Source organism: Carassius auratus, chromosome 40, assembly GCF_003368295.1.
Source record: "Carassius auratus strain Wakin chromosome 40, ASM336829v1, whole genome shotgun sequence".
NCBI lineage: Eukaryota > Metazoa > Chordata > Actinopteri > Cypriniformes > Cyprinidae > Carassius > Carassius auratus.
In genome coordinates, this window is record NC_039282.1 from 928,283 (window position 1) to 954,293 (window position 26,011).

At 38.6% G+C, this 26,011-nt stretch overlaps 1 protein-coding gene across 3 annotated transcripts in view; it reads right to left on the minus strand.

Annotated features, from left to right (window-relative positions):
• LOC113058193 (NADPH--cytochrome P450 reductase-like) overlaps positions 1-23,344 on the minus strand; it is a 29,620-nt gene extending 6,276 nt beyond the window's left edge. The window contains exons 1-9 of one of the 3 annotated variants that reach the window (XM_026225869.1): positions 23,232-23,344; positions 18,551-18,716; positions 9,314-9,362; positions 8,863-8,991; positions 8,633-8,782; positions 6,161-6,285; positions 5,123-5,212; positions 4,818-4,916; positions 3,611-3,727 (exon numbers count right to left, since the gene is read on the minus strand). In XM_026225869.1, coding sequence (XP_026081654.1) covers positions 3,611-3,727; positions 4,818-4,916; positions 5,123-5,212; positions 6,161-6,285; positions 8,633-8,782; positions 8,863-8,991; positions 9,314-9,362; positions 18,551-18,711 — 920 coding nt within the window. In that variant the 5' untranslated portion in view covers positions 18,712-18,716; positions 23,232-23,344. Of the gene's footprint in view, positions 1-3,610; positions 3,728-4,817; positions 4,917-5,122; positions 5,213-6,160; positions 6,286-8,632; positions 8,783-8,862; positions 8,992-9,313; positions 9,363-10,422; positions 10,920-18,550; positions 18,717-21,744; positions 21,797-23,231 lie in introns of those variants that run through there. The other 2 variants (XM_026225868.1, XM_026225870.1) reach the window with 2 other exon arrangements.
• Between the last annotated feature and the right edge of the window lie 2,667 nt (positions 23,345-26,011).

Consider the following 26,011-nt stretch of genomic DNA (forward strand, 5'->3'; position numbering starts at 1 on the left):
CCGATGATTCGCTCAGCAGTCCGGACTACCCTCTGTAGTCTTCTGAGGTCAGATTTAGAAGCTGAGCTGAACCAGACAGTTACTGAAGTGCAGAGGATGGATTCAATGATGGTGGAGTAGAACTGTTTCAGCAGCTCCTGTGGCAGGTTAAACTTCCTCAGCTGGCGGAGAAAGTACAACCTCTGCTGGGCCTTTTTCACAATGGAGTCAATGTGAATGTCCCACTTCAGGTCCTGAGAGATAGTGGTGCCCAGGAACCTGAATGACTCCATTGCAGTCACAGTGCTGTTCATGATGGTGAGTAGGGGGAGTGCAGGGGGGTTTCTCCTGAAGTCCACGATCATCTCCACTGTTTTGAGGGTGTTAAGCTCCAGGTTGTTGAGACTGCACCAGACAGCCAGCTCTTTAACCTCCTGTCTGTAAGCAGACTCGTCACCATCCTGAATGAGGCCGATGAGTGTGGTGTCATCTGCAAACTTCAGGAGCTTGACAGAGGGGTCCTTAGACGTGCAATCGTTGGTGTACAGGGAGAAGAGCAGTGGGGAGAGAACGCAGCCCTGGGGAGCTCCGGTGCTGATTGTACGGGTGCTGGATGTGTATTTTCCCAGCCTCACTAGCTGCTGCCTGTCTGTCAGGAAGCTGTTGATCCACTGACAGATGGAGGTGGGCACGGAGAGATGAGATAGTTTGGGCAGGAGGAGGTTTGGGATGATCGTGTTGAAGGCCGAGCTGAAGTCCACAAACAGGATCCTCACATAAGTCCCCGGTCTGTCTAGGTGTTGCAGAACATAATGCAGTCCAATGTTTACTGCATCGTCCACAGACCTGTTTGCTCTGTAGGCAAACTGAAGAGGATCCAGCAAGGGCCCAGTGATGTCCTTCAGGTGGGCCAGCACCAGTTTTTCAAATGACTTCATGACTACAGACGTTAGAGCCACAGGCCTGTAGTCATTTAGTACTGTAATTTTGGGTTTCTTAGGGATGGGGATGATGGTGGAACGTTTGAGGCATGAAGGGACTTCGCACAGCTCCAGCGATCTGTTGAAGATCTGTGTGAAGATGGGGGCCAGCTGGTCAGCACAGGATTTCAGACAGGCTGGTGTAACACAATCTGGGCCTGGTGCTTTTTTCCTTTTCTGCTTCCGGAAGACCTGGCGCACCGCATCCTCGCTGATCTGAATTGCAGGTGTGGGGGAGAGGGGGGATGCAGGAGGTGAGAATGGTGAGAGTGCTTGATTGGAGAGGTGTTCAGGATGGGTTGCAGGAGCTGTTAATGGTGTGAACGGTAGTTTGGAGAGGCATTCAGGGCTGGTTGCAGGAGTTGTGAATGGTGTGAATGGTTGTGTGGGGAGGCGTTCAGGGCAGGTGATGGGTGTTCTTTCAAACCTGCAGTAAAACTCGTTCAGATCGTCTGCCAGTCGTTGATTCTCTACGGTGCTGGGGGGTGGTGTCTTGTAATTGGTGATGTTCTTTAGACTTTTCCACACTGATGCGGAGTCGTTGGAAGTGAACTGAGTCCTTATTTTTTCAGAATAATTCCTCTTTGCCACTTTGATCTCCTTTTCCAATGTGTATTTAGCCTGTTTATACAAGACATTGTCCCCCTTCACGTAAGCATCTTCTTTGGCCTGACGGAGCTGTCTGAGTTTTGCAGTGAACCACGGTTTGTCATTATTGTAAATTAGTTGAGTCTTTGTAGGAATACACATATCCTCACAGAAACTGATATATGATGTTACGGTCTCTGTGAGTTCATGCAGATCGGTGGCAGCAGCTTCAAAAACACTCCAATCAGTGAGGTCAAAACAAGATTGTAAATCCTGCTCTGCTTCATTAGTCCATCTTTTTACAGTCCTTGATACAGGTTTAGCAGATTTTAGTTTCTGCCTGTAGGACGGTATAAGATGAACCAGACAGTGATCAGAACGTCCCAAAGCTGCTCGTGGAACAGAATGAAATGCATCCTTTATTGTGGTGTAACAGTGATCCAATATATTACTGTCTCTTGTGGGACAAGTAACATGCTGTCTGTATTTTGGCAGTTCACGGGACAGATTGGCTTTATTAAAGTCCCAGAGAATGATTAAAACAGAGTCAGGGTGTTGTTGTTCTGTGTCTGTGATCTGATCAGCGAGTTTCTGTAAAGCTGAGCTCACATGCGCTTGAGGATGGATGTAAACACTGACCAGAATGAACGAGTGAAACTCCCGCGGCGAATAGAACGGCTTGCAGTTAATGAAGAGTGTTTCGAGATTTGAGCAGCACGTCTTCTTTAACACAGTTACATCTGTACACCACCGTTCATTGATGTAAAAGCATGTCCCGCCACCACGCGATTTCCCCGTTGATTCTGTGTCACGATCCGCTCTAAACAGCTGAAAGCCCGGCAGATCGAGCGCGCTGTCCGGTATGGTGTCATTCAGCCAGGTTTCCGTGAAACACAGAGCAGCAGAGTGTGTGAAATCCTTATTTGTCCGAGAGAGCAGAAGGAGTTCGTCCGTTTTGTTGGGTAGAGAGCGGAGATTTGCCAGATGGATGCTAGGCAACGGCGTTCGAAATCCGCGCTTCCTGAGTCTGACGAGCGCTCCCGCTCGCTTCCCCCGTCTGCGCGTCCTGAAGCGCTTGATCAGCGCCGCCGCTCCTCCGATAACAACGTTCAGTAAAACGTCTGAATAATTGAAATCCGGTAAAATATCCTGTGGTGTGTTCTGCCGAATGTTCAGCAGTTCTTCCCTGGTGAAACTGATGGCAGGAATATAACTAAAGACAGGACAAACTAACAAAAACACAAAAACATATGCGGAGCTCGTCACGGAGGCAGCCATCCTGTATCGGCGCCAACCACTTTTCAATATGCATGCTAATAAGCAACTAGTTAATAGACAGAATTGGTTCATACAATAAAGTGTTTTCATATTTGTTTTATAATGCATTATATAAAGGTTCTTTGTTTTATATCAAACATCGCTATGATTAATTTCTAATTATATCCACATTTATTCTTATTTATTATTAACTCTCGGCAAATGACTCATAACATATCTGTTGTTAAAACATACAGTAATGTCATCTTAAATAATCATGGTTACACATTTGAAACTTTTGTTTTTTTAATTTTTATGGAATCGAGCATTCACAAGATGTTCTCGTTACTGATTTTTATCAGATCAGTTTAGTTTACAAAGTTACACCTGATATAAAAGGTACTTGGAAGGAGTTAAAATGTGAAAAAGACACAATCCTGCACCGAAACATACTTAAAGATTATTTTTGGACCTTATTTTAGGTGGTTAAGATTGAAAAAAGAAGAAAACCTACAGGGTATCTTTATTTTTTTATAGTAATAACAATAAATTATGCATAATTACATGCAACTAACCCTAAATCAATCCCTAACCCTAACCATATGGCAAGTACATTTTCTCTCTTTACTTAAATATCAAGGACACTAAAATAAAGTCTAACCCAATAGAGGTGTAAATAGTCATATATTCATTATTTTGACATAAATGAGCACTGTAAGAGCAGCATCATGAACATCAATATTAGGGGGAATGTTTGGTGATTTGGCTGATTATTGCTGGTTCTGTCCTGGTGTACTGTGTGTGACCTGATTTTGGAGCCAGTGATGTCCAGCTCCAGGTGCATCAGGTGTCTGTCCCCGGCCTTGTTGAGCTTGCGGTTCACAGTGACCGGAGCCAGGAAAGGGTTCTTCGAGTCGAAAGGCCTGTGAGAACAGACGATGAATTACAGACAGTGAACCATGACTTCTATCCTATCCTATTTTAACTCTGATCGTGATTTCTGCTACTCTCAAATCAATAAACATAATCCTGTGTCATTTGCCCACTGGTTATTTATCCTGAAAACATTAAACTTGCATTGTGACCAGCCTCCACGGGCTTTAGTGGTTGTGTTTGCCAGATGTCAAGAGTGTTTACATGTTCCCTGTGTCTTGTCTGGAGTTTTATTATTGAAGTGTTTCCTGTGCATTGTCTGTGGTCCGTTTGTTAATTGTTTCCTCCTGATTAGTCTCCCCAGCTGTGTCTTGTTATCTTGTTTAGCTTCTTAGCCCATCCCGTGTGTGTGTGTGTGTGTATACGGAGTATGGTCCATCATTGTTTGCTGTAATGCTGTCCATGTGCTTGTTTTATGCTGGTTTCTGCCTGAACATGTCAAAGTCCCCCCTTCTGAGATTTTTCTCTTAAATCAACACACTATACATACACAGTATTTGTCAAAAGAAAAACAAAAAAAAGAGTTTTAAAGAGTTTATGACTTTTAAATCTCTTCTGCTAAGCCAAGGACAGTTATGTGCTTAAAAAACGAATATTGTTAAATATTACAGTTGTAAACATCTGTTTTCTGTGTGAATCTGTGTTAAAGTGTAATGTATTTCTCTGATGCTCCGCTGTATTTTCAGCATCATTCCTCCAGTCTTCAGTGTCACATGATCTTCAGAAACCATTTGCTGCTCACTTAATATTAGTGCTCAGTTATTAATAACGGCTAAAGTTAACATATCTAAAAGTATCTTCAACAAATATTCTGTCTGCGTCTGATCAAGTTGATCTGTGATCTGTAAATGTGGGAGGGGCTTGAGATGAAGCTGCTGTCAGTCTGATGATGATGATTGAGCACATTTATGATCTGAACATACATGATCACCAGAACAAAGAAGTTATAATAAGAAATATGTCCTTACTGTATATTTAATTCCCACAGAACACGTAATGATTCAGTTTGAGAGAGCTTTCTTCTCTCCTGGAGGACTGACTGAATGCAGCATGAGAAAGTGAATGAAGTGCTGTACTCACGGCTTCTGGTTCTCGAAGCTCTTGAGGCGTCCCAGCTCTCCAGTGTAGATCTTATTCATGTTCAGATCGCTGTGTACCTTCAGCTCGTACTGACGGATGCTGAGACACACAGAGAGTGTGTGAGTGTGTGTTAGAGAGAGAGACAACAAACAACAGCACCCAGCGTTTCCTCAGCTAGTCTGAAAGGCCTGTAAGTGATGTTAATGAGCAGAGAAGGCCAGGCGCTCGGGTCAGGTCACTGTGACCCACTGACAAAGGAGGAGAGAGGAACAAACGCCCCTGAACAGATCATTGAGCATTCAGACCTGGATTCTTCTCCCGTTGCTTCCACTCCAAAGTGTTCACACACAGCCGGCCAGAACTGCTCCCGCCACGACACGAAATCCTCCTCGAGACTGACGAGAAACAACCACAAAACATCCTCACATTACCAAGAACTGACTGAACACAGACCCACAAGAGCACACACTCACACACACACGCACACACACACACACACACACACTCACACGCGCACACACACACACACACACACACACACACAGATTCGGTCTGAACCTTGTTAATAATGCATTATAGATGAGAGAAACTCAACAGGCTTCGCTCTCTATATCACATCACTTTAATATTGATAAGGATGATAAGCTCTGTACATTTTCACTCTATGTGGATGAATCTAACAGTCAAACACTCAGAAACAAACCTGATAACAGACACAACTCATCTGCATGTTCAACCCGTCAAAATAAAAGCTCAGTGTAACTTGAAGAAATTATGACAAATATATTTATATATAATAAAATTTACTTTTTAAAGTAATACAAAAAATTTTTTATCCCCATTTTAATTTATATACTTATGCTGTGCACAAAAAATGGAAATGCAACATTTTGTTATAAACTTTCTTTTCATTTCATTACATTTTAAAAGATCGATTAAACTTCTTCTGCTTTATGCAGTTCATTAGACGCAATGTTTGCTTATACATTTTTATTAAATCATAAAAAAATTAATCTAGAAAAATTAAATATAATGTAAAACATAGAATCAAGCAGAAAAATAAAAAGCATTTCCTGGGCCCTCAATTAAAAGCTTTCTTACTCTGTTGAGCGTACAGACACATCCAAAGTATTTCCTTCCAGAGTAAATGTAATGAATTATGAATAATGAATATTATGCCATGTTTTAGGCCTCATCAACCAGCTCTACTTTCTGTTATGAATGATTGTTTTCTAATTAATCATCCCTTGAGTTGCACTTGGCAGTCCATAATTCAGGTCAAGGAACTCGATTATGGTCGGACACATTATAATCATGCAGAAGAGTGTAAAAGCCTCACTCACTTCCCGTCATCGTCTCCCATTCCCAGGTCAAAGATCCTCTGCGCTCCCAGCTCAGCCATTCTCTGGTCCACATACTTTCCCATAGCGTTGTAGTGCTCGTATGTCTTATTCCCCAGAGCAAACACCTTAGGAATGGGTTTGAGAAATGATATATGCAACTAGATAAATATCCATTGTTTTATTCAGGAATATATAGAGTTTGAAAATTTTTGAGAAATGCTTAATAAATGTATTACTCTGTAACTAAACCCATCACTGAACCTAGTGATTTAGATTTAGTTGACTAAAATGGTATGACATTCGACAAAAATAACTCTTCAGATGACTAAAATATGGTTAAAATTAAATGGCATTTTCATCAAAGACTATGACTAAAACCAAATCTGAATATGAGGTACCACACAGGCCAGACTCATCACAGCGAGTCAGATCAAAGAACAGATGTGACGTGCTGCAAAACGTTGTTGAGCTTCACAAAATGGGAAGTGGCTGTGAGAAAATAGCAAAAACTCTGAAAATGCCCACCATCACGGCAATAGTTAAGAAATCCCAGTGAACTGGAAGTGTTATGAATCAGCCTGGAAGAGGATGTGAGTCTGTTTTTAACCAACAGACTGTCAGCGGTTTCAACGTCAAAAAATCTCCAAGAATCAGAGCTGGAGGATTGCAGAAGTTGGTTGGGTCTTGGGGTCAGAAAGTGTCCAAAACTACAATCGGACGTCACCCACATCACCACAGTTTCTCTACTCTCATTCAAAAACAAACTCAAGTGTCTTGGGTAAGACAGACGCTACTGGAACTTCAAATGGGAAGGGGTTCAACCAACACAGAGCTTATTCTGGCAACAAACACCAGAGATGGGTCTGGTACACAGAGAGGAAGTCATGTGGAAATGTAGCTCATGGCCACAGTTAAATGCAATGGTGGGTCTTTACTGTTTTGGGGCTGTTCTTCAGCTAGAGGACCTGGACCTAGCATCAAAGCATCATGGACTCAAATATCAACAGATGTTAAATGAACACCTGACTGCTGTGGAGAGTCTACCAGCAGGACAACGATCTCAAACACACGTCAAAATCAGCACCAAAATGCTTTACTGACCACAATATCCCCTGACTATATGATGTCAAAATTACACACTGATATTGTTCATATTATGTACAGTTTTAATTTAGTAATACTCAGCTTAAACAAAACATGGTTTTGGCACTAGGCACTTTTTGTTGTTGTTGTTTTGTTAAAGTTTATCACAAATTCTACAGTGACTGCTGCTGGACAGAAGCAAAAACACAATATTATCCCAAATTACTCAACACTCAACACTGGCATTTCATCTATTAAAATATATACTGCAATACATTTAAATTCAGGACATATGGATTACCGTTTCAACAATATGGTGTTATATTTACTTTTAATTTTTTATAGCTTGACAGAGCAAACACGGTTTTTATGAAAAGAGCTACATGAAGATTCTTCGATAATTCAGCATGTGTGTTTGATAATGACCTACTGATGAAGGTGTCAGTGTAATATACATTGAGAAAGCAGTAGGAGACTTTGGCTAGTTGAAGTATGACACAGCATTCCCCAGATTCACTTCTGCTCACTTCTGTGTCATGGGTCTTGTTTGCTCACAAGCATGTGTCGGAAAGTACCTAAAGTAATACACATTTAAAGGAATAGTCCACCCAAAAATGAAAATTAGTTGAACATTTGGGACCTGTTTAAAACTTCAAGTGTTTTCTCAGATTTTTAAAAACTGTTTCATTTACACCTGACTACATGAATGTGTCTTCGCAAAATAGATATATATCCGGTCTTCAATTACCCACACTATCTGCAAATTAGGGCACGATTAATTAATTCAATCTGAGTACTCTATTATAAAAAATCCTTGATTTAATGGCCTTTTAATGTAACATGTATGTTCTGTTTGAACTGGAATCATGGCAGACTATCATGTGACTCTAACACTAACCCAAAGTGAGAAAAGAAACATACAAAATGTGCAGAGCTCGAGGGCTGGACAAACTACATAATTATACCATTTACAAGCATTTTATCTGGGTTTAATGTTCTGTAAAAAATAATACATACATATATATATATATATATATATATATATATATATATATATATATATATATATATATATCGGTGGAATATTGGTGGAATACAAGCCGATACCAATATATCTGTGACAGGCTCATATTAGCCGATAAATTTGGCAAACCGATATATCGGTCAGGCTCTAGTTTAGACTCTCATTCTGACGGCACCCATTCGCTGCAGAGCTTCTATTTGTGAGACAGTGATGCAATGCTGCATTTCTCCAAATCTGATGAAGAAACAAACTCTTCCTGGATCTGGGATGGCCTGAGGGTCAGCACATTTTCAGCTAATTTTTCACCCAAAAACAAACTAGTACCCTTAGAAAATCATGTATTTTTGCGGTGATGAGGAACTCACTGTATATTTAACTCCGGTGAAGTCGGCATCGCCCTCATGTAGCCAGTCATAGAAGTCCTGGGAGTTATCGGTCGGGTCGCCCTCTCCATACGTGGCCATGCAGAAGATGGCCAGAGAGTTCTCAATCTCAGGCAGACGGGAGAGCTCGCTCTGAGAATAAACGTGTGTGTAAACAAAAACAAACGGAGAGGAATAAAGAGACAATTTCCCCATCCCATCACATGAATCACCATGTCATATTCCTCTGGGTCTGCTGACATTCCCTTCATGCCGTAGCGATGAGCATCTTTGGCAAGTCTGTTGGAGAACTCTTCAGCCGTACCCGTCTGTGAGCCGTAAAACACCACGATGTTCCTACCCTAGAGGAAATATTAAAGACATTATGTTCTTAAATCAGCATTCCCCATGATTCAATCAGTTAACATGGCATTCAACCAAAGAAAACATATCCACTTCTGTAACACAGTTAGCACTTCATTGGCTTAAAGTCTAAAAACAACCCTATCTTGACTTATTTTGAGAAACTAAAACTGCCGTTCAGTCTGTTTCAGTTACAATTTTAGTTTCAGCCGACTCGGTTAAAAAATTTTAACAATTGAATGCAAAAAAAAAAAGATGTTTAATCTTATAGTTTGAACCGTTAAACCTCTACTGGAGAAGAGAAGGGTAAACATTTCTTACCGTTTTCTTCATTTTGTCAATAAAGCTGGTTTCCCTGGTTGTTTGAGCACTACAAAACACAGATCACCACAGGTCACACAAAATAATGGATTACAAATCACTACACTATAAATCAGGGATCCTCAAATCTGGACCTCGTGATCCACTTTCCTGCAGAGTTTAGCTCTAACCCTAATCAAACACACCTGAACAAGCTATTCAATGCCAATCAATGTCTTTGGGATCATTAGAGAATCCCAGACAGGTGACTTTGACCAGGGTTGGAGCTAAACGCTGCAGTGCACTGGACCTCCAGGGCAAGATTTGAGGAGGGGGGCTATAAATGATCATGTAAACAGACATAGTCAAAAAATAATGAAACAAAACCTGGCATGACATCAGTGTGAAACTCTGTCTCTCGAACAGAAAAGTCACTTATCTGGACTATTTCAGTCTCTAATCAAAGAAATTCATTAGTGAGAAATGTGTGACAAGTTTTTCATGTTGTCCAGCCATGCAGGAAAAACATGGATTTATAAAAAACTAAATAAATAAAAAATAAGAGTTGATAATTCGTTAATTATAATTTCTAATTTAATTGTTAACGACTCACTTTCCCCCAACTGAAATCTGTTTGGTCCTTCTTTGAAGAAAAACTGCTGTAATGTATGTAGCATTGACATTGTGTGAAGCATCTACATCAGCATCTGCATCAGCCATATTAATCACATCATTAGTCTTTCATTAATGCTGGAAGAAAATCACCAGCATGTGTGGCCATCAAATATGATATGGGCAACATTTATTTCTATGGAGCGATGATGATATGTTACAAAGTCAAAGCTTGAGTGAGAAGTTATGGCTGGTTTAGTTCTTGCAACCAAGATGCCTTTCAAAATTGAGTTAATAATAGTTTTTTTATTATGTTCTTGAGCAATCTGTTTGTTTTCGGAGAACATAGACAAGAAAGACATTGTGAAAAAGCTTCCTTCAGCGTTTCATTGGTACTCCGTGTTTCCCAATCATGCGTCTGTCTCTTCTGACTCACTCAGTTCAGTTCATGAACCATGATGTGAATCATCCGTGTCTCATATCCAGGAGAAGACTGAAAACGAGAGCCAAACACTCACCTATCTATGTCCACCAGCCGGTCCTCCGGTAAGGAGAACACGCAGCCCATGATCAGAAGAAACACGTCCAAGAACGGAGACAACAGCACAAACACGTCACAGCCGAGACCAACCGTTAATCACAGCGCAAACCGGAAAAACAAGGCACTGCCATAGGGAGAAAAACACTGATGCTCATGCCACAAGACACCGAAACCCTGAAGAGGGGCCGAAGGAGAGCTCGAGCGTGACTGTGTGTTTCCAGAGGAAAGGTCTGCAGACGGAGACAAGTACTGACACGGGGAAGCATCATGTCAGCAGACAGCTCTCAAACACGTGTACCGGCAACATCTGGACGCCACAAAGCAGGACTCCCACGCATGGAGCGAGCCAGAATAACTCATGCCAACAAACAGAGAACTGGAGAGGTCCTTCATCCGCTCACGATCCCAGAGGAAAGCCATGCAAACACAGCACGCATCAGAGCAGTCCCTCAGCCGTAGCAACCGTTCCTTGAGTGACAGCGGCGCTGGTTGTGAAGGAGGCGGACGGCTGCGGTCTGGCCCCTCCCCCAGAGAGCAGGGTCACCATGGCAACCACATCTATCATAAAAGGATCCTCCTGTGACAGGCCAGGCAACGAGAGCAGCGAGACAAATTGGAAATGGTTTCCACATAAAAGGGAAGGGAGAGAAGAAAACGGGCTGAACATAATGGAGCTCTTGTGCTGTGCCTCAACTTTCCACCTCTGGCTCAGCTCACAGAAACACTTGGCTGGCCTTGCCACACACACAAAGATATATATATAGAGAGAGAGAGAGTTGAGAGATGTATTTTACGTTTCTAGCAGCCCGACTCTTGAGACAAAAGAACAACTGAGGGACTGTTTTAGGTGAATGTTATTATAGACTCATATTTGAGTTAAAATCATCTTAATGCTGGATGTGTTTCAGGTTTAGTCTTCTCCAGATGTTCACTGATGGACTGGAGTGCTGTGGATTATTGTGATGTTTTTATCATACTCTCATTCTGACGGCACCCATTCACTGCAGAGCATCCGTTGATGAGACACTGATGCAATGATTCATTTCTACAAACTAACTCTTTCATGTCTTGGGTGACATTTCTTTTGTTCTGTATTGTGACCTGTCACAAAATATAAAAAAATAAAACGTAGGGTGGAGTCTTGGATTGTGAGATGTGGATGTTGCATTTAAAACAGAAATGCATAAACAATTTTCATTTATTACTGACTTTTTATTACATTGGCCTTGACCTATATTTGTTATAGTCTTGCTTGGAGGATTTCCTGGGAATCAGTGTCACAGCTGATGGAAATGTGTGCTACTGAACAGCACTTTAACATGCTTCCCTTTCTTCATAAAAACAAAAGAGCTATTCCTTACAGACACACAGAGCCAAATTCAATTTCTGCTTTCGTCACTCATTTGAAGACTGTATGTGTGAAGCATCAGGAGCTGGACGGATGAGTGTGATGTCTAGAAGACAATAACAAGCCTTTATAAGCTTGATTTACAGCCTCGTATCACATGTATATGTGAGCTATAGGCACAAAAGCACACTCATTTAGATCTAAAAAGATTCGTTATGTCAGTAAAAGTCATAAGTAATGATTCAACAGATGTTTTCCCCTCATTCAAATTTAAGTCATTTAAGACTTGAATCAATTCTGATTTTCAATTCTGAACCAGTATTTAAATATGCATCCTGTACCAATATCATATTTTCTGACACATATGTGACCCAGGAGCACATCTGAAATCCGAATAAATCATCTCTCCACTGATGTATGATTTGTTCAGAGGACAATATTTGTCTGAGATACAACTATTTGAAAATCTGGAATCTAAGGGAGCAGAAATTGAGAAAATCATCTTTAAAGTTGTCTAAATTAATTCTTAGCAATGCATATTATAAATCAAAAATGAAGTTTTTATATATTTACAGAAGGAAATTTACAAAATATCTTCATGGAACATGATCTTTACTTAATATCCTAATGGTTTTTGAAATAAATGAAAAATTGATCATTTTGACCGATATAATGTATTTTTGGCTATTGCTACAAATATACCCCAGAGACTTAAGACTACTTTTGTGCTCCAGGGTCACATATTTCATGATTTAAAGGGGCGCTCACAAACCTACTCGCTCTCTCTCTCTCTCTCTCTCTCTCAAATATATATATATATATATATATATATATATATATATATATTCACAATACTTCAGGGACTGACCACTAGAGTTGGGTCCGAGTCCACCTTTGTCGAGTACGAGTCAAGACCAAGTCCACAAACATCGAGTCCAAGTCCGAGTCCGAGTCCAAAAGGGGCCGAGTTGGACTCAAGTCCGAGTTCTTAAAGGCCGAGTCCGAGTCGAGTCCGCCCGAGTCCATGAATTAATTAAATTAAAAAAGATTATAAATTGGTATTGTACATTTTTACATTCTATTAATATTTTAACCTTTCAACCCATTAAACCAATGGCAATATAAAAATGTAATAAAAAAAATACCACTGTTACATCTAGTCATTGCCATTGAACATTTTTATTTTATGTCAACAGAACTAGTTTCCTATCAAAAAAGTTTTCAAAGATTTTATTGTATTACAAGTGCATGAAAATACAAATGAACCTATTTTATTATTGTATCACTCTATATTGTCCTCCAGTTAAAGATGACATTTCAGTTATTTAATGCCTCTCCCCCACATTTGACAGAGGTAAAGTGCAGCCAATGAGGAGATCCTTAATGATGACATTATGAATTTCTTGTTGTCTTGGAGAACTTGCATCATAAAGTTGCATTGCTTGTTTGGTCAGTTCTGGTCTTGCAAATCCTGCAATGCTGAGCTGTGCAGCATCTGTTGGTTGCTGCTGCTGTCTCTGGTAGTCGGTTGCATCGGTTTTCGGATCACCAGTACACTGAACCGAAAACCGTTTCTTTCGGAGGCGTCCGATTTGAGAACCGATGAACTGATGATACTGCGCATGCGTGTAATTTTTCAAGTATTTTGTTAAACATCGGAAAGTGTGATAAAACTATATATATATATATATATATTAAAAAAAAATATATATAAAAAAAAATATATATAAAAAAAAAAATATATATATATATATATATATATATATATATATATATATATATATATATATATATATATATATAGATAGATAGATAGGGGCTACATGTTTCTAATCTGAATATTGTAGATTATGTATGGGCCAAAGGGGTTTTCAGGGACTCTAAAGACTCTAAAGACATGTGTTTAATATGAATAAGGGATGATTTATGAAATATCTGTACTGTATTTATAGTTAATGATGACAGATTCGCAAACTGAGTTTGTAGTAAACAGAACATGAACACGAGTAGAGCAGCTGATGATACTGAACTGCAGCATGTGCCGGTGTCCTGACATTTTATCCTACCCTGTCAGATTTTCCTACCCTGTCAGATTTTCCTACCCGGGTTTTGAGCGATTCGCGTTCTCGAGTCAAGAACCGGTTGTATCAGTTTTCAGATCATCAGTAAACTGAACCGAAAACCGTTTCTTTCGGACGCGTCCGATTCGAGAACCGAGGAGCTGATGATACTGCGCATTCGTGATTCAGCATGAAGCCGAATGACTCACAGCGCGTCTGAACCGAACTGATTCTTTTGGTGATTGATTCTGAACTGATTTTGTGCTAATGTAATGAGTGCGGGTAAACCGAGGGCTTGAATGAAGGGCAATCTGACGAAACCTAAGTTCATTTAATAACAAATACATCGCAATGGATTATGTATCCGGTGAACTGTTTTTTTTTTTTCAACCGGTTTATTGAATCAAACCGTCCGAAAGAACCGGTTCGCGGAAAATAATCGAGCTTTCCATCACTAATCCACACTGATATCCAGTGAGTGGTGCGTGTGTTTCGTCTGCAAGCAGGAGACTTCTGCCTGCCAGTGTGGTGCAGTAAAATGACAGAAGGGGAGACATTCATTAATTTATCATTTCAATTTAATGCTGGTTTTATTGTTACACGTGACGCGGACTCGACTGTACTCGGAATATTTTCCGAGTCCAAAATGTTCAAGTCCGTGTCAAGTCCGAGTACAAATTCACCCGAGTGCGTGACAAGTCCGAGTTCATTCAAAATTGGACTCGAGTCCGGACTCGAGTCCGAGTCCAAGTTCGAGTACCCCAACTCTACTGACCACTTTTATATTCAATGCAAGAAAATAATACAAACAATTTAACACATTAAAAAGCAGTCATGTCCAAACTAAGTTTAATCTTTTTGTCAAAACTGGTGACCATTCATTGAAAATAATGCAGGGGGAAATTTGATTATGTGATTTTAGCTTTGGATAAAAGCGTCTGCTAAATGCATAAATTTAATTTAATTTTAATTTTAATTTACTTATCAGAGCTGGATGGGACGACACAGGGACTGTGATGAAGGTCTATTAGTTTGCACAATTAATGCACAGATCCAAACATGTCTGTGATTGTGAAAACATGGTGGATATAGAAATCTTTGATATATATGCACAAGAGTGTTTGAAAGCAGCTATCTACCATTTTTCGCACTTGTACTACTAAAGTCATCTCACTGCCTGAATGACTATCGTCCAATAGCACTGACCCCAATCACGATGAAGGTTTGTCATGCACCATATCAAATCCCATTTCCCCAACACACTTGACCCGCTCCAGTTTGCCTACTGTCCAAACCGCTCCATGGACAATGCCATTTCCTCCACCCCCCACCTGGCTTTTACCCACTTAGAAAACAAGAATCCTATCGTTAGAATGCTGTTCATCGACTTCAGCTTAGCATTCAACATAATAATCCCACAGCAGCTCATCAACAAACTAAACCACCTGGGCCTAAATACCTTCCTCTGTAATTGGATCCTGGACTTTCTAACTGGAAGACCTCAGTCAGTCCGTGTCGGCCACAACAGCTCGAGCAATACCACACTTAGCACAGGTGTCCCACAAGGCTGTGTGCTCAGCCCGCTGCTCTTCACGCTGCTGTCACTGCCAAGTTCAGCTCCAACCACATCATCAAGTTTGCGGATGACACAAATGTGATAGGTTTCATCAGCAGCAGTGATGAAACGCACTACAGAGAGGAAATGGCACAGTTGGCTGAATGGTGTGGCACTAACCTGTCCCTCAATGTAAGACAAAGGAGGTTGTGATGGACTTCAGGTAAAACTCCGTTGACCACCCCAATAACCTTTAACAGCATGACTGTGGAGAGTGTCAGCAGCACTAAATTCTTTGAGGTGCACATCACAGAGGATCTCACCATGTCACTCTCCAAGAAGGCTCAAGAAGGGCTTCACTTCTTGCACCAACTTAAAAGATCAAGTCTCCCTCCACCCATCCTCACCACATTCTACAGGGGCACCATTAAGAGTGTGCTGACCGCAAGACCCTACAGCGGACAGTGAACACAGCTGCAAAGATCATCGGTGCCCCTTTCCCCTCCATCCTGGACATTTTCCTCACACGATGCTCCATCAAAGCTAACAGTATCGTGAAGCACCCCACCCATCCCTCCCATAGTCTCTTCCAGCTCCTACCATCAGGAAGACGGTACCGGAGCATCTGGGCGCACTCTGCAAGACTGCTCAACAGCTTTTCCCCCAGCCTGAGCCCCCAATCCCAATCACCTCACCCCCACTGAAACCTCATCCACACAAACCTTGCTCCAGAAGCCAGGACCCTTTCTCCCCCCATCCCACCCCAACACACCACAAGAAAACTGTTGAAAACCTCAAGAACATTGTGAAATTCTGAGTGGGCTGGACAGACCAATTGTAGAAAAATACTCTCTTTTCTCTCTATACATACACAACAGACACTTTCTCATAAACACTTCATGTTACAAACGTTTTACTTGTGAATGCACCATAAATCATAATGCACTACTTGCTTCTTAAATATCTTAAATATCTCTTTTGCACAATATCATGTCATTATGTTAAGTACTGATATACAGACTGTCTTAGGTTATGTGTATGTAAAGTCAATTATTGATACTATATGCAGTTAGATTACTGCTTCGATAGTTAGCAATGTAGGTCTAAAAACTGTTCTTACATCTAGTGTTGTATGTTTATATTCCACTTTTCTATATAATATGTATGTCCACACATGAAGCGGAACGACAATAAAGCTCAACTTGAAGCCAAACGCAGAGGTTTAAACGGACAAACTATGGATGACACCTGCTATGATTAACCTACTTCTAAAGCATGAATTTGATTTAAACAATAGGTATATATAATATTCAATATGCTTTTTCAGCATGAAATCCTGTGTAAACCCATAACATTTTACAAAACATTTACCTATTTTATCTCACAATTCTCATAAATGCAAGTTTATATCTCAACAACTCAACAACTGAGTTTGTCAATTCTGAGGGGGGAAAAAGCCAGAAGGATTATTAACTCATGATTCAGAGCCGAGGAGAAAAGAGAGAATGACAAATTGATTTTTCTTATAAGCATTGTGAGATATAAAAAAAAGACATTTTATTCCATGGCTTCCATAGACCGCATCTTTAAAATGGCAATTTTCTGCCACCAGATACAGTTCACCAAATTATGAAAGCAAATATACCCTGTATGGGATTTTGTTTTTATTTTTTTTATATGATTCAGCAATATCACTCAAGCAAAGGTGCAGAGTATTGGTGCGTGAGCGCAATCACAAATGTTGTACTGAATTAATACAACACTTCAACAAACAAAGTTAATATTGAGTGACTCACATTTTAGACGCATTTAGTCTGTTTTCTCAGTTTCGCCAATGAAAAGAGCTCCAAACTATGCCTGAGCAGAACATTTATGAGTCTCAGAGCAACACTGTCTGATTCCCAACTGAATCTGTTTTTGAACAACTCATTTGAGTCAGTGATTCAATGATCCATAAAGACACTAGCTTAATTTCTAAATGACCAGTCATTTTGAACAAATCGTTTGAATAAATGATTCAACAAATCTCTATAGTACTACAATGGTGCAAAACAAATAAAGTGTATCATGTAAACCCCTTCAATTTGTGTTTTTGATTTATACACAGCCTTTTTCTCCCATCTGTGACACAGAGAAATGCTCTGCTGAAATACAAAGGTCAGAATTAAATAAACATCTACAAGGTTTGCAACTCTTCAGTTTCCATGTGTCATAGTCAATTATTATTTACTGAAACATTTATGGAATTACTTTTTCTATAATTTTTCATTCTCAACTCTATTGCTGTGTGTCTCTGAAGCCAGGTGATGTATGTGAGAGAACAAATCGTATCCTTCAACCGTTTATCAGCCCACTAACCGCTCTGTCTGGCATTGAGTCAGGCCTTTACCAATGACACTACTCAAGGCTAAGCAAGCAATAAACATATCACAGTAACTCCAGCGTCAGCAGCACGAACGACGGTCTGAGAAAACAAGAACTGCTTCCAGAAGCACTGACGCATTTATGATGAGGATACCGACCTCGCAGCTGTCAATTTAGTTCATTCTCAGCCCAGAAACACTTCGGTTTCTCAGCTTATATACTTAATTATACTTTTATTTCTCAAGAAATTATATTCCAAATCAAGAAAATGATGCGTATTTAAAGCCTTTTTTCCCAGAGAAATGAAACTCGTGTCTCCTAAACTGTTAAACCAAATTTCCAAGTGACTTTTTACCAAACCTGTGAAACTACTGAGCGACATAACACAAAAACAGATGATATTTGATTTTCATGTCCTGTTATATGAAGCAGGACTTTAGATTAATCACATTTATTTTAAGGTGGGCAACTAACTTTTATTAGTAATGTGTGAGTGACAGCAATTAAAAATTATAATAAAATAGTGAATACATTCATTTTTACCATGGTGCAACAAAGCATACTATCATGGTGTATGTTTTAGAATTTAAATTAAAATTCTGATTACAGTCAATTTAGACAAAAAAAAGCTTCATTACCTTTATAAAACTTTATAAAACAAAACCATCTTTTCATTTTGGGGTGAAATATGCCCCAACAGTTTGATTCACACACAACATAATGGAAAAAAATGTAAAAAGTGAAAGTTTTTCCACTTTGACATCATAATGGGACTTACACAGACTCTATTTTTTTAAACTCCGGGATGGGCTCGACTTTTTTGCGGAATATGAGCCAGTAGACGATCAGGCCAGCGATGAGCGAGAAGAGGAAGATGTCCAGGTTACTGAAGAAGGACTGGTCCTCGTCCATCAGCTCCGGCTGAGCGCTGTCTGCCATCTTTACTGAGAGGAAACAGATCACAGAATCAGCAGCTGACTTTATCATCAAGTGTGGGGATTCCCTAAAAAACACATTTGACCAAACACTGCATGTCTGATCCATGTGAGGTCTAATGCACATGCTCTAATTTAGGACAGGGGATTTTATCCAAAGTAAAGAAATATATTATATACTAATATATAAACACCAAAGTATGTACTTTTAATTTAGGAACTGTTGTTGTCAAGTAAGTTAATATGCAATGCTCTTTTTAACCCTTGTGCAGTGCTGAAAATCCATTACCTAATTTAGTGATCCTGGTGAAAAATTAAAAACTGTTTATAAATCTCTCATTATGCTAAATTAATCACCTGGTATATTAATCAGCTTGCTTTATTTTAATTAGAGCACAGGTTTTGTATATATCATTTCGCAAAAGACTGATTTAGACGGTGGGCCGAGGGTCCGTATCTCTTTACTTTTTGAAATGATGATCCCCACGGAGGGAGAACCTGGATTTGTAAAGTTGGGACGGTTGTTTTATTCTCAAGGATATGAAAAGTGTTGCCACTCCCATTTATTGCACATTACATATTAAATTATCAGTTACATCTACCATTCTATCGAACTCATTTCATTTCTATCTATCTATCAAACTGTATTGCCTTAACTTTAGGGCTAGGCTTTTTCAAGCCAGCTTAAAAGTTTGCCAACCAATTTCATCTAGTTTTGTGCACTAATCTTATGTTGTTACTGCAGCTACACTGCACATATCTGTATGTTGTTCATACTGTATCTATTCTGCTCATATATATATTTAATTTATATTACTGTTAACCATACTACTTTCTTAACCGTGTACTACTGTCCATTCTGCACTGTACAGTACAGGTCAAAAGTTTGGAAACCTTACTATTTTTAATGTTTTTGAAAGAAGTTTCTTCTGCTCATCAAGCCTGCATTTATTTGATCAGAAATACAGAAAAAAACTGTAATATTGTGAAATATTATTACAACCTAAAATAATAGCTTTCTATTTGAATATACTTTAAAAAAATAATTTATTCCTGTGATGCAAAGCTGAATTTTCAGCATCATTCCTCCAGTCTTCAGTGTCACATGTAACATCAGTCGATCACATGATCATTTAGAAATCATTCTAATATTCTGATTTATTATGAGTGTTGGAAACAGTTCTGCTGTCTAATATATTTGATCAATAAACGGTTAAAAAGAACTGCATTTATTCAAAATAAAAATTCTAATAATATATTTTCTTTACCATCACTTTTTATCAATTTAACACATCCTTGCTGAATAAAAGTATTGATTTTATTTAAAAAAAAGAAAAGAAATTACTGACCCCAAGTTACTAGTGTTTATTATATATTGGTGTATTATTAGTGTATATTGTTACAAAATATTTCCATTTTAAAAACAGTTTTTTTTTTTTTATTCATCAAAGTATCCTAAACAAGTATCACATGTTCTGAAGAAATATTAAGCAGCAGAACTATGTTCAACTTTGATAATGAATCATCATTAGAATGATTTCTAAAAGATCATGTGATAATGATCCTAAAAATTCAGCTTTGCATCACAGAAATAAATGATCATTTAAAGTATAAAAACTTTTATTTTAAATTGTAATAATATATCACAATATTAATTTTTTTTCTGTATGTTTGATCAAATAAATGCAGGCTTGATGAGCAGAAGAAACTTCTTTCAAAAACATTAAAAATAGTAATGTTTCCAAACTTTTGACCTGTAGAGTACATATAGGTCTACACAATAGAACACCAACCTTCATTTGCAGTTTCTTCAACCAATACTCGTTTTATCTTCGTGATATTTGTGAAATGTGTGCAGCACTCCCTGTGGGAGCCAGTGTTAGCTGGTTTGACAAACTGGTTTGTAGGTTCCTGGCTTTGTAGCTTGTATACCTGTACTGCCTCTTCTGCAATGACACCTTCTCTGCCCTCAAGGTCTTTCCACAGAAACACTGATTTAATACATTTCTCCCAACTTATGTCTGTGGAGGGAATGGTGGGTCCAAAGCACTTCATGTTTTGCCATTTCATCCAAGTAAACATGGGCGGGAAAAAGGGTATTGTCCGTCTCGTTTTTTCATGACGTTGTGTTTCAAAGCATTCCATTATGTCAAAGGTGTTAAATCAGAAGGGTGTAACGTTATTTATTAAAGATTAGAAAGAAATGACAGGACATCGTATGACAAAAGGTGGTTACATAAAATAAAATCTGTACAAATGGATAAAGTGTCATTCATTTTGTGTCAAACTGAATATGTAACAGAATTTGGTAAAATAGTTCTTATCTTAAATATTACGATCTTAAATCCTGTCGCGAAGCGCGCCAGTGTGTTCACGACACTTTCCACGCACGCTGTTGGATGAAGGCAACAAATACGTCATGCAGGTCGGACCCCGCACGTAGCTGCTTGCTCTATTCGCCGGAAAAAAATAACCTGGAGAAAGTTATCGATATTATAGTAACGGACAAAGTGTGTGAGTGGCAACAATTTTGCTTTGCTTTGTCGAAAAGCATAGCGGTTACGTATAAAAAACTGGGTTATGCCTCACCACAGATCGTTTGAAAACACGAAATCTCCCCCCGGCCCACCGTCTAATTGCAGGCCTCAGTAATCAGAGTTTTTGAGTGCAAAACGCATTATTTGTGGATAATTATGGGAGTATTCTCGCAAAAACTGAGGTGTGTAATCTCAGATCAGTGAGAACTAGTCAGCTTCAAAACTGTGAAAGGAAACAAGTTCATTAAAATACTGAATCCAAACATTAATAGCATTTTTTGGGAAAAGGTCAAAATGACCAGTCTATCATGTCATACTGGTATTGTCCCTCATAACCAGTACAACCGATGTTACATATCCTCTCTGGTTTCAAACATCATTTACATTACACTCCAATCACTGGATCATGATTCATCCCATATTAAATGTCATTTAAAGAGACAGTTCACCCAAAAATGAATATTCTGTCATCCTTTACTCCTCCTCTAGTTGTTCCAAACCTGTTTGAGTTTCTCTCTTCTGCTGAACGGTAGCCATTGATTTCCACTGTAGGGAAAATAATACCATGACACGCAATGGCTACCAGCAACTATTCAAAATATCTTCTTTTGTGTTCAATTGAAGAGAGACTCGTGCAGAATATTCACTTTTGAGTGAACGAGGCCCTTCAAGGTCAAAACAAACTCACGTTATTAAGCCAGTCCAGTTATGAAATTAACATCCAACCCTTTTTATCACCCAATGGCAAACAGCACTACTATTATCTCACAGCTTTGCTCCATGTTCAGCCTCCAAAGTCCACGTCCCCAGCATATAAACCCATCAGTGCAGTGACGTGTGTGTGACAGCAGTGTGAACTCATTAAAGACCGTCTAACTAACACAGTCTGAAGAACACACCAATGTCCCGCTGTGAAATAGAGACGTTCGCTCATGATGTCCATTCGTAGGCCACTCTAGAAGGATAATTTCCTATGACCTTTTGTTTTATGAGTAAAATATGTCTGTGCTGACATGCTTTGCTCTTTATTTGTTATATTATTTTACCAACCAACATCTAGATCTTGGACGGCCTGAGAGTGAGCACATTTTCAACTCAATATTTTCTTTCATTCTCCTCCAGATGTCAGGATTATAAACGGAGGAGCTCTTTGAGTTGATATGTGATTAATAGCTATATTTCACGCTTCCATCGTGAAAATTACAAATTGAGAACCATGCATTTGACAAATACGTCAAGCACGTGTTGGAGAAAACTGCATGATCAGCATCAGAGACCATGACACGGCTCAAAATTACACCATCACAGTTTAAAACTGCCACATCACAGCAGAGTAACTGTGACAGAACTAGAATTGATTATTAATGATCTCTAGACAAAAAAAGAGAAGTACGCCAGACCATCTCTTTACAAGTTACCTTACTACAAAACTGAAATGTTCATTAGTTTAAGCTTTTCATTGCAGACTGGACACCTTAGTACTTTAGTATATTAAGAGTATTTTAAGTAACATATTAAAATAATTAATGAACTATGTAAAAAAGTACTAAAGCGCCATTGACATACTTTTTTTTTTTTGCACTTAAAAACAAGAAATTCAGCAGTGATTATGTAAATCAACGAAGCTACATTATTAACTAATTTCCTCAAATATAGAAAACACCAAAGATAATATTAATTCATTTTAACTGTAAGCGTTAAAAATATTAATTATACTTAGGAAATCAGTATGAATTCTCTAAAATGTTGAGCAAAAGTAGAAACTCTAAACTATTGAAAACACTCTCAAAAGAAACTAATTATATGCGCGGTGTGAGGTCTTTTAGTTTAGGCAGATATGCCGAAGAACAAAGTGAGAACTAAAGATGCATTACGTATCCACTGCGAATAATTATGACAAAGTATCTAATCAACTTAAGCTGATTTCTATGCTGATGCCAACTCTATAATATAGTTTTAGAAGATGATAGTTTGAGAGAGCTCTTACCTGCTCACTTTGACAAGCGTCTGTCGAGATGCGGAAACTCTCCGTCACTCACGCGCGACCCGTCCACTCCGCCGAGAGGGGGAGGGGCGTGCAGTGTTTCTGAACTTATGACTATTTAAGTGAGTAAACACTGTCATAAGTGTCTGTAGCGTATTTAATCACTGTTTCATATATGTAGTAGTGTGTCTTTGTTTCGCTGTGCTGTAGAATAATCTCGAGTAAGGTTTACATCACTTTAAACCCCCCTCGGTGTAGCGCAGTAGACTCTTCGAAAGGAAAGCTGTGTAATGCAGAATATGCAATGTGAAATCATCGATTTCAAAGTGCAGCGGGTTAAGGGTGAGGGTTATGCAATCGTTTAGATGGCACACCGTGTCTCGTGTCCCTGAGTACGACTAGACCTTTCTCGCTCGTTTAGGAGTCTGTTGTTTTGGATTTGCAAAAAAAAAAAAAAAAAAAAAAAAAAAAAAAAATTAAATACATTAATAAATAATATATATATATATATAACAAGGGGGAACAAAATGTTTTGTTATAAATTCCCCAAAAGGTTAATCTCTCATCTAGACACTCTGTTATATGTCACAAGAATTGAAATTTATTACAGTTATTTTTGTTTGTTTAATTGCATGTGTGAAGTCTGAATTATTATTTTTATTTTTCAAATCCGATAGAACTAAATAACAGTTTAAATGTTTTATCCAGATTCTTCTTTAATCTTATCATTTCTCATAATTTTATCATTACTTATGTCATATGGTCTTGCTGATACTGGGTCTCATTAACTTCACATGAGAATCATGATTCATCAATCATCATGAAACTTTGTACTAATGTTATTCTTAATTTATGCTAAATGTACAAAAAAAAAATGTAGGAACACACATGTGATAAAACGCATTTTGGGTCACCTTTTAAAAACTGTTGGCTATATTTTTTTGTTGTTGTTGTTGTTTTTGTTTTTTTGCTTTATCATTGTGAAGTATAAAGTGTGGATGTGGATGTTTTTTAACAAAGTTCAAATGAAACAACCTGTTGTGATGCATTTTTAAGGCAATTTGGGGTTGATTTTGAGTCACATATTTAATAATATAAACTCTTGTCTTTATATTATTGTAATAGCCTAAGTTGCATGACAAATGCTACTATCACTAAATGTAGCAAAAGTTTCACAACTATATGAAGGAAGAGATGATCACATGATAATGAATAATGTGGAAACAGAGGCATATCATTCATCATGACTTTGTTGAGGATGACCTCCAGATCATGTCCTATGTGTCATCTCTACTAGTTTTCATCAAGAGTTAAAGCACATCTGTAATGGCTGTTCAGTTACACATCTTGATGTTTACTATAATAACTGTTTTTTTACTTGTGATCACATACCCCACTGTTATACCTCAAATGTTAAAAAGGATAAACACAACACAGAATAAAAGTACATTTTATTAATCGAGACTATTTCTTCTTCATGTTTGCTCTGCTACACCTATTTATCTATATTCATATAATCAGTCAGGGCCTTAAACAGCTCAGACAGTTTATCTTATTACACAGACTATAATTTGTTTCGAAAATGTGAGCGGCTGCATTTACGCTTGAACCTTTTAAAAAATATATATAATTTTTTAAAAATAAATTTTTCTAAATATTTTATAAATATATATTTTTTTATTCTATGGCGGAAACGGGTTTCCATAAAGATGTCAGCAAAGATGTCACAAATCTGATGAAGAAACAAACTCATCCTGATCTTGGACGTCCTGAGGGTAAGGACATTTTAGAAAACATTCATTTTGTGAAAACTATTCCTTTAGAGTATTTATAATGTCATGTAATGGAAATTTCACACAAGCATTTTGTAAGACAATTTGTCATCTTCTTAAGTGACATGGATGTAACTGTACTGCTGTTGTTGTTTTAGGGAGAATGATTCTTGATGAAGTCCTGCAAACAAACGATGTGACAGAAGTTGCCGATCTATGATCTGATGTGATGACGGAGACCCTCATCCTTCAGTGTTTCTACACTCATTTGTGTGCAGTTTTTAGCTAGAGGAGAGCTCCAGGTGGCAGACAAGGAGCGACAGCTGGAGCAGATGTTTCGTGACATCGCAACTATTGTAGCAGAAAAGTGTGTGAATCCCGAGACCAAGTGGGCCCTATACAGTGACCCTCTTTGAGAGAGCCATGAAGGACATCCACTTCTCATCTCAGTCTCTGTGGCTAACACTGTCCGTCTCCGCAGGCGCTCGAGGTCATCAAGCAGCTGCAGCAGTCCCTTCAGATCCTTCTTCCTTCAGGGGAGATCTATTCATCAGTTCACTCATTCACTCATCGACTAGTCATCCAACACCAGACGGAAGCACACACACTGCACAGGAAAAAAGTTTATCTCACACTTCTGACTCTTTCAAGACATCATATAAACTTACAATTCTGAGACCAAAAAAAAGCTAAGTTGCAATTCAAACAACAACAAAAAATTTTGAGGGAAATATAGTCAAGTACAGTTGTTGTTGTTTTTTTCATTTGTGGTGGACATGTAGCACGAGCATGAAGTTTGTTAGGGTTACTTTACCTGGCTGTTTACTCTTTATCTATTTCAGCTCTGCTTTTAACACCATTCAACTGGCCTTGTTGATCTCAAAGATGGAGCAGTTGAGTGTAAACCCAGCTATCATAAAGTGGTATTTATCTTTTTTAACTGATAGTGTAAAAGTAACTAATTGTCTTTCACAACAAAAGAACATTAGCAGAGGTGTTCCACAAGGCTGT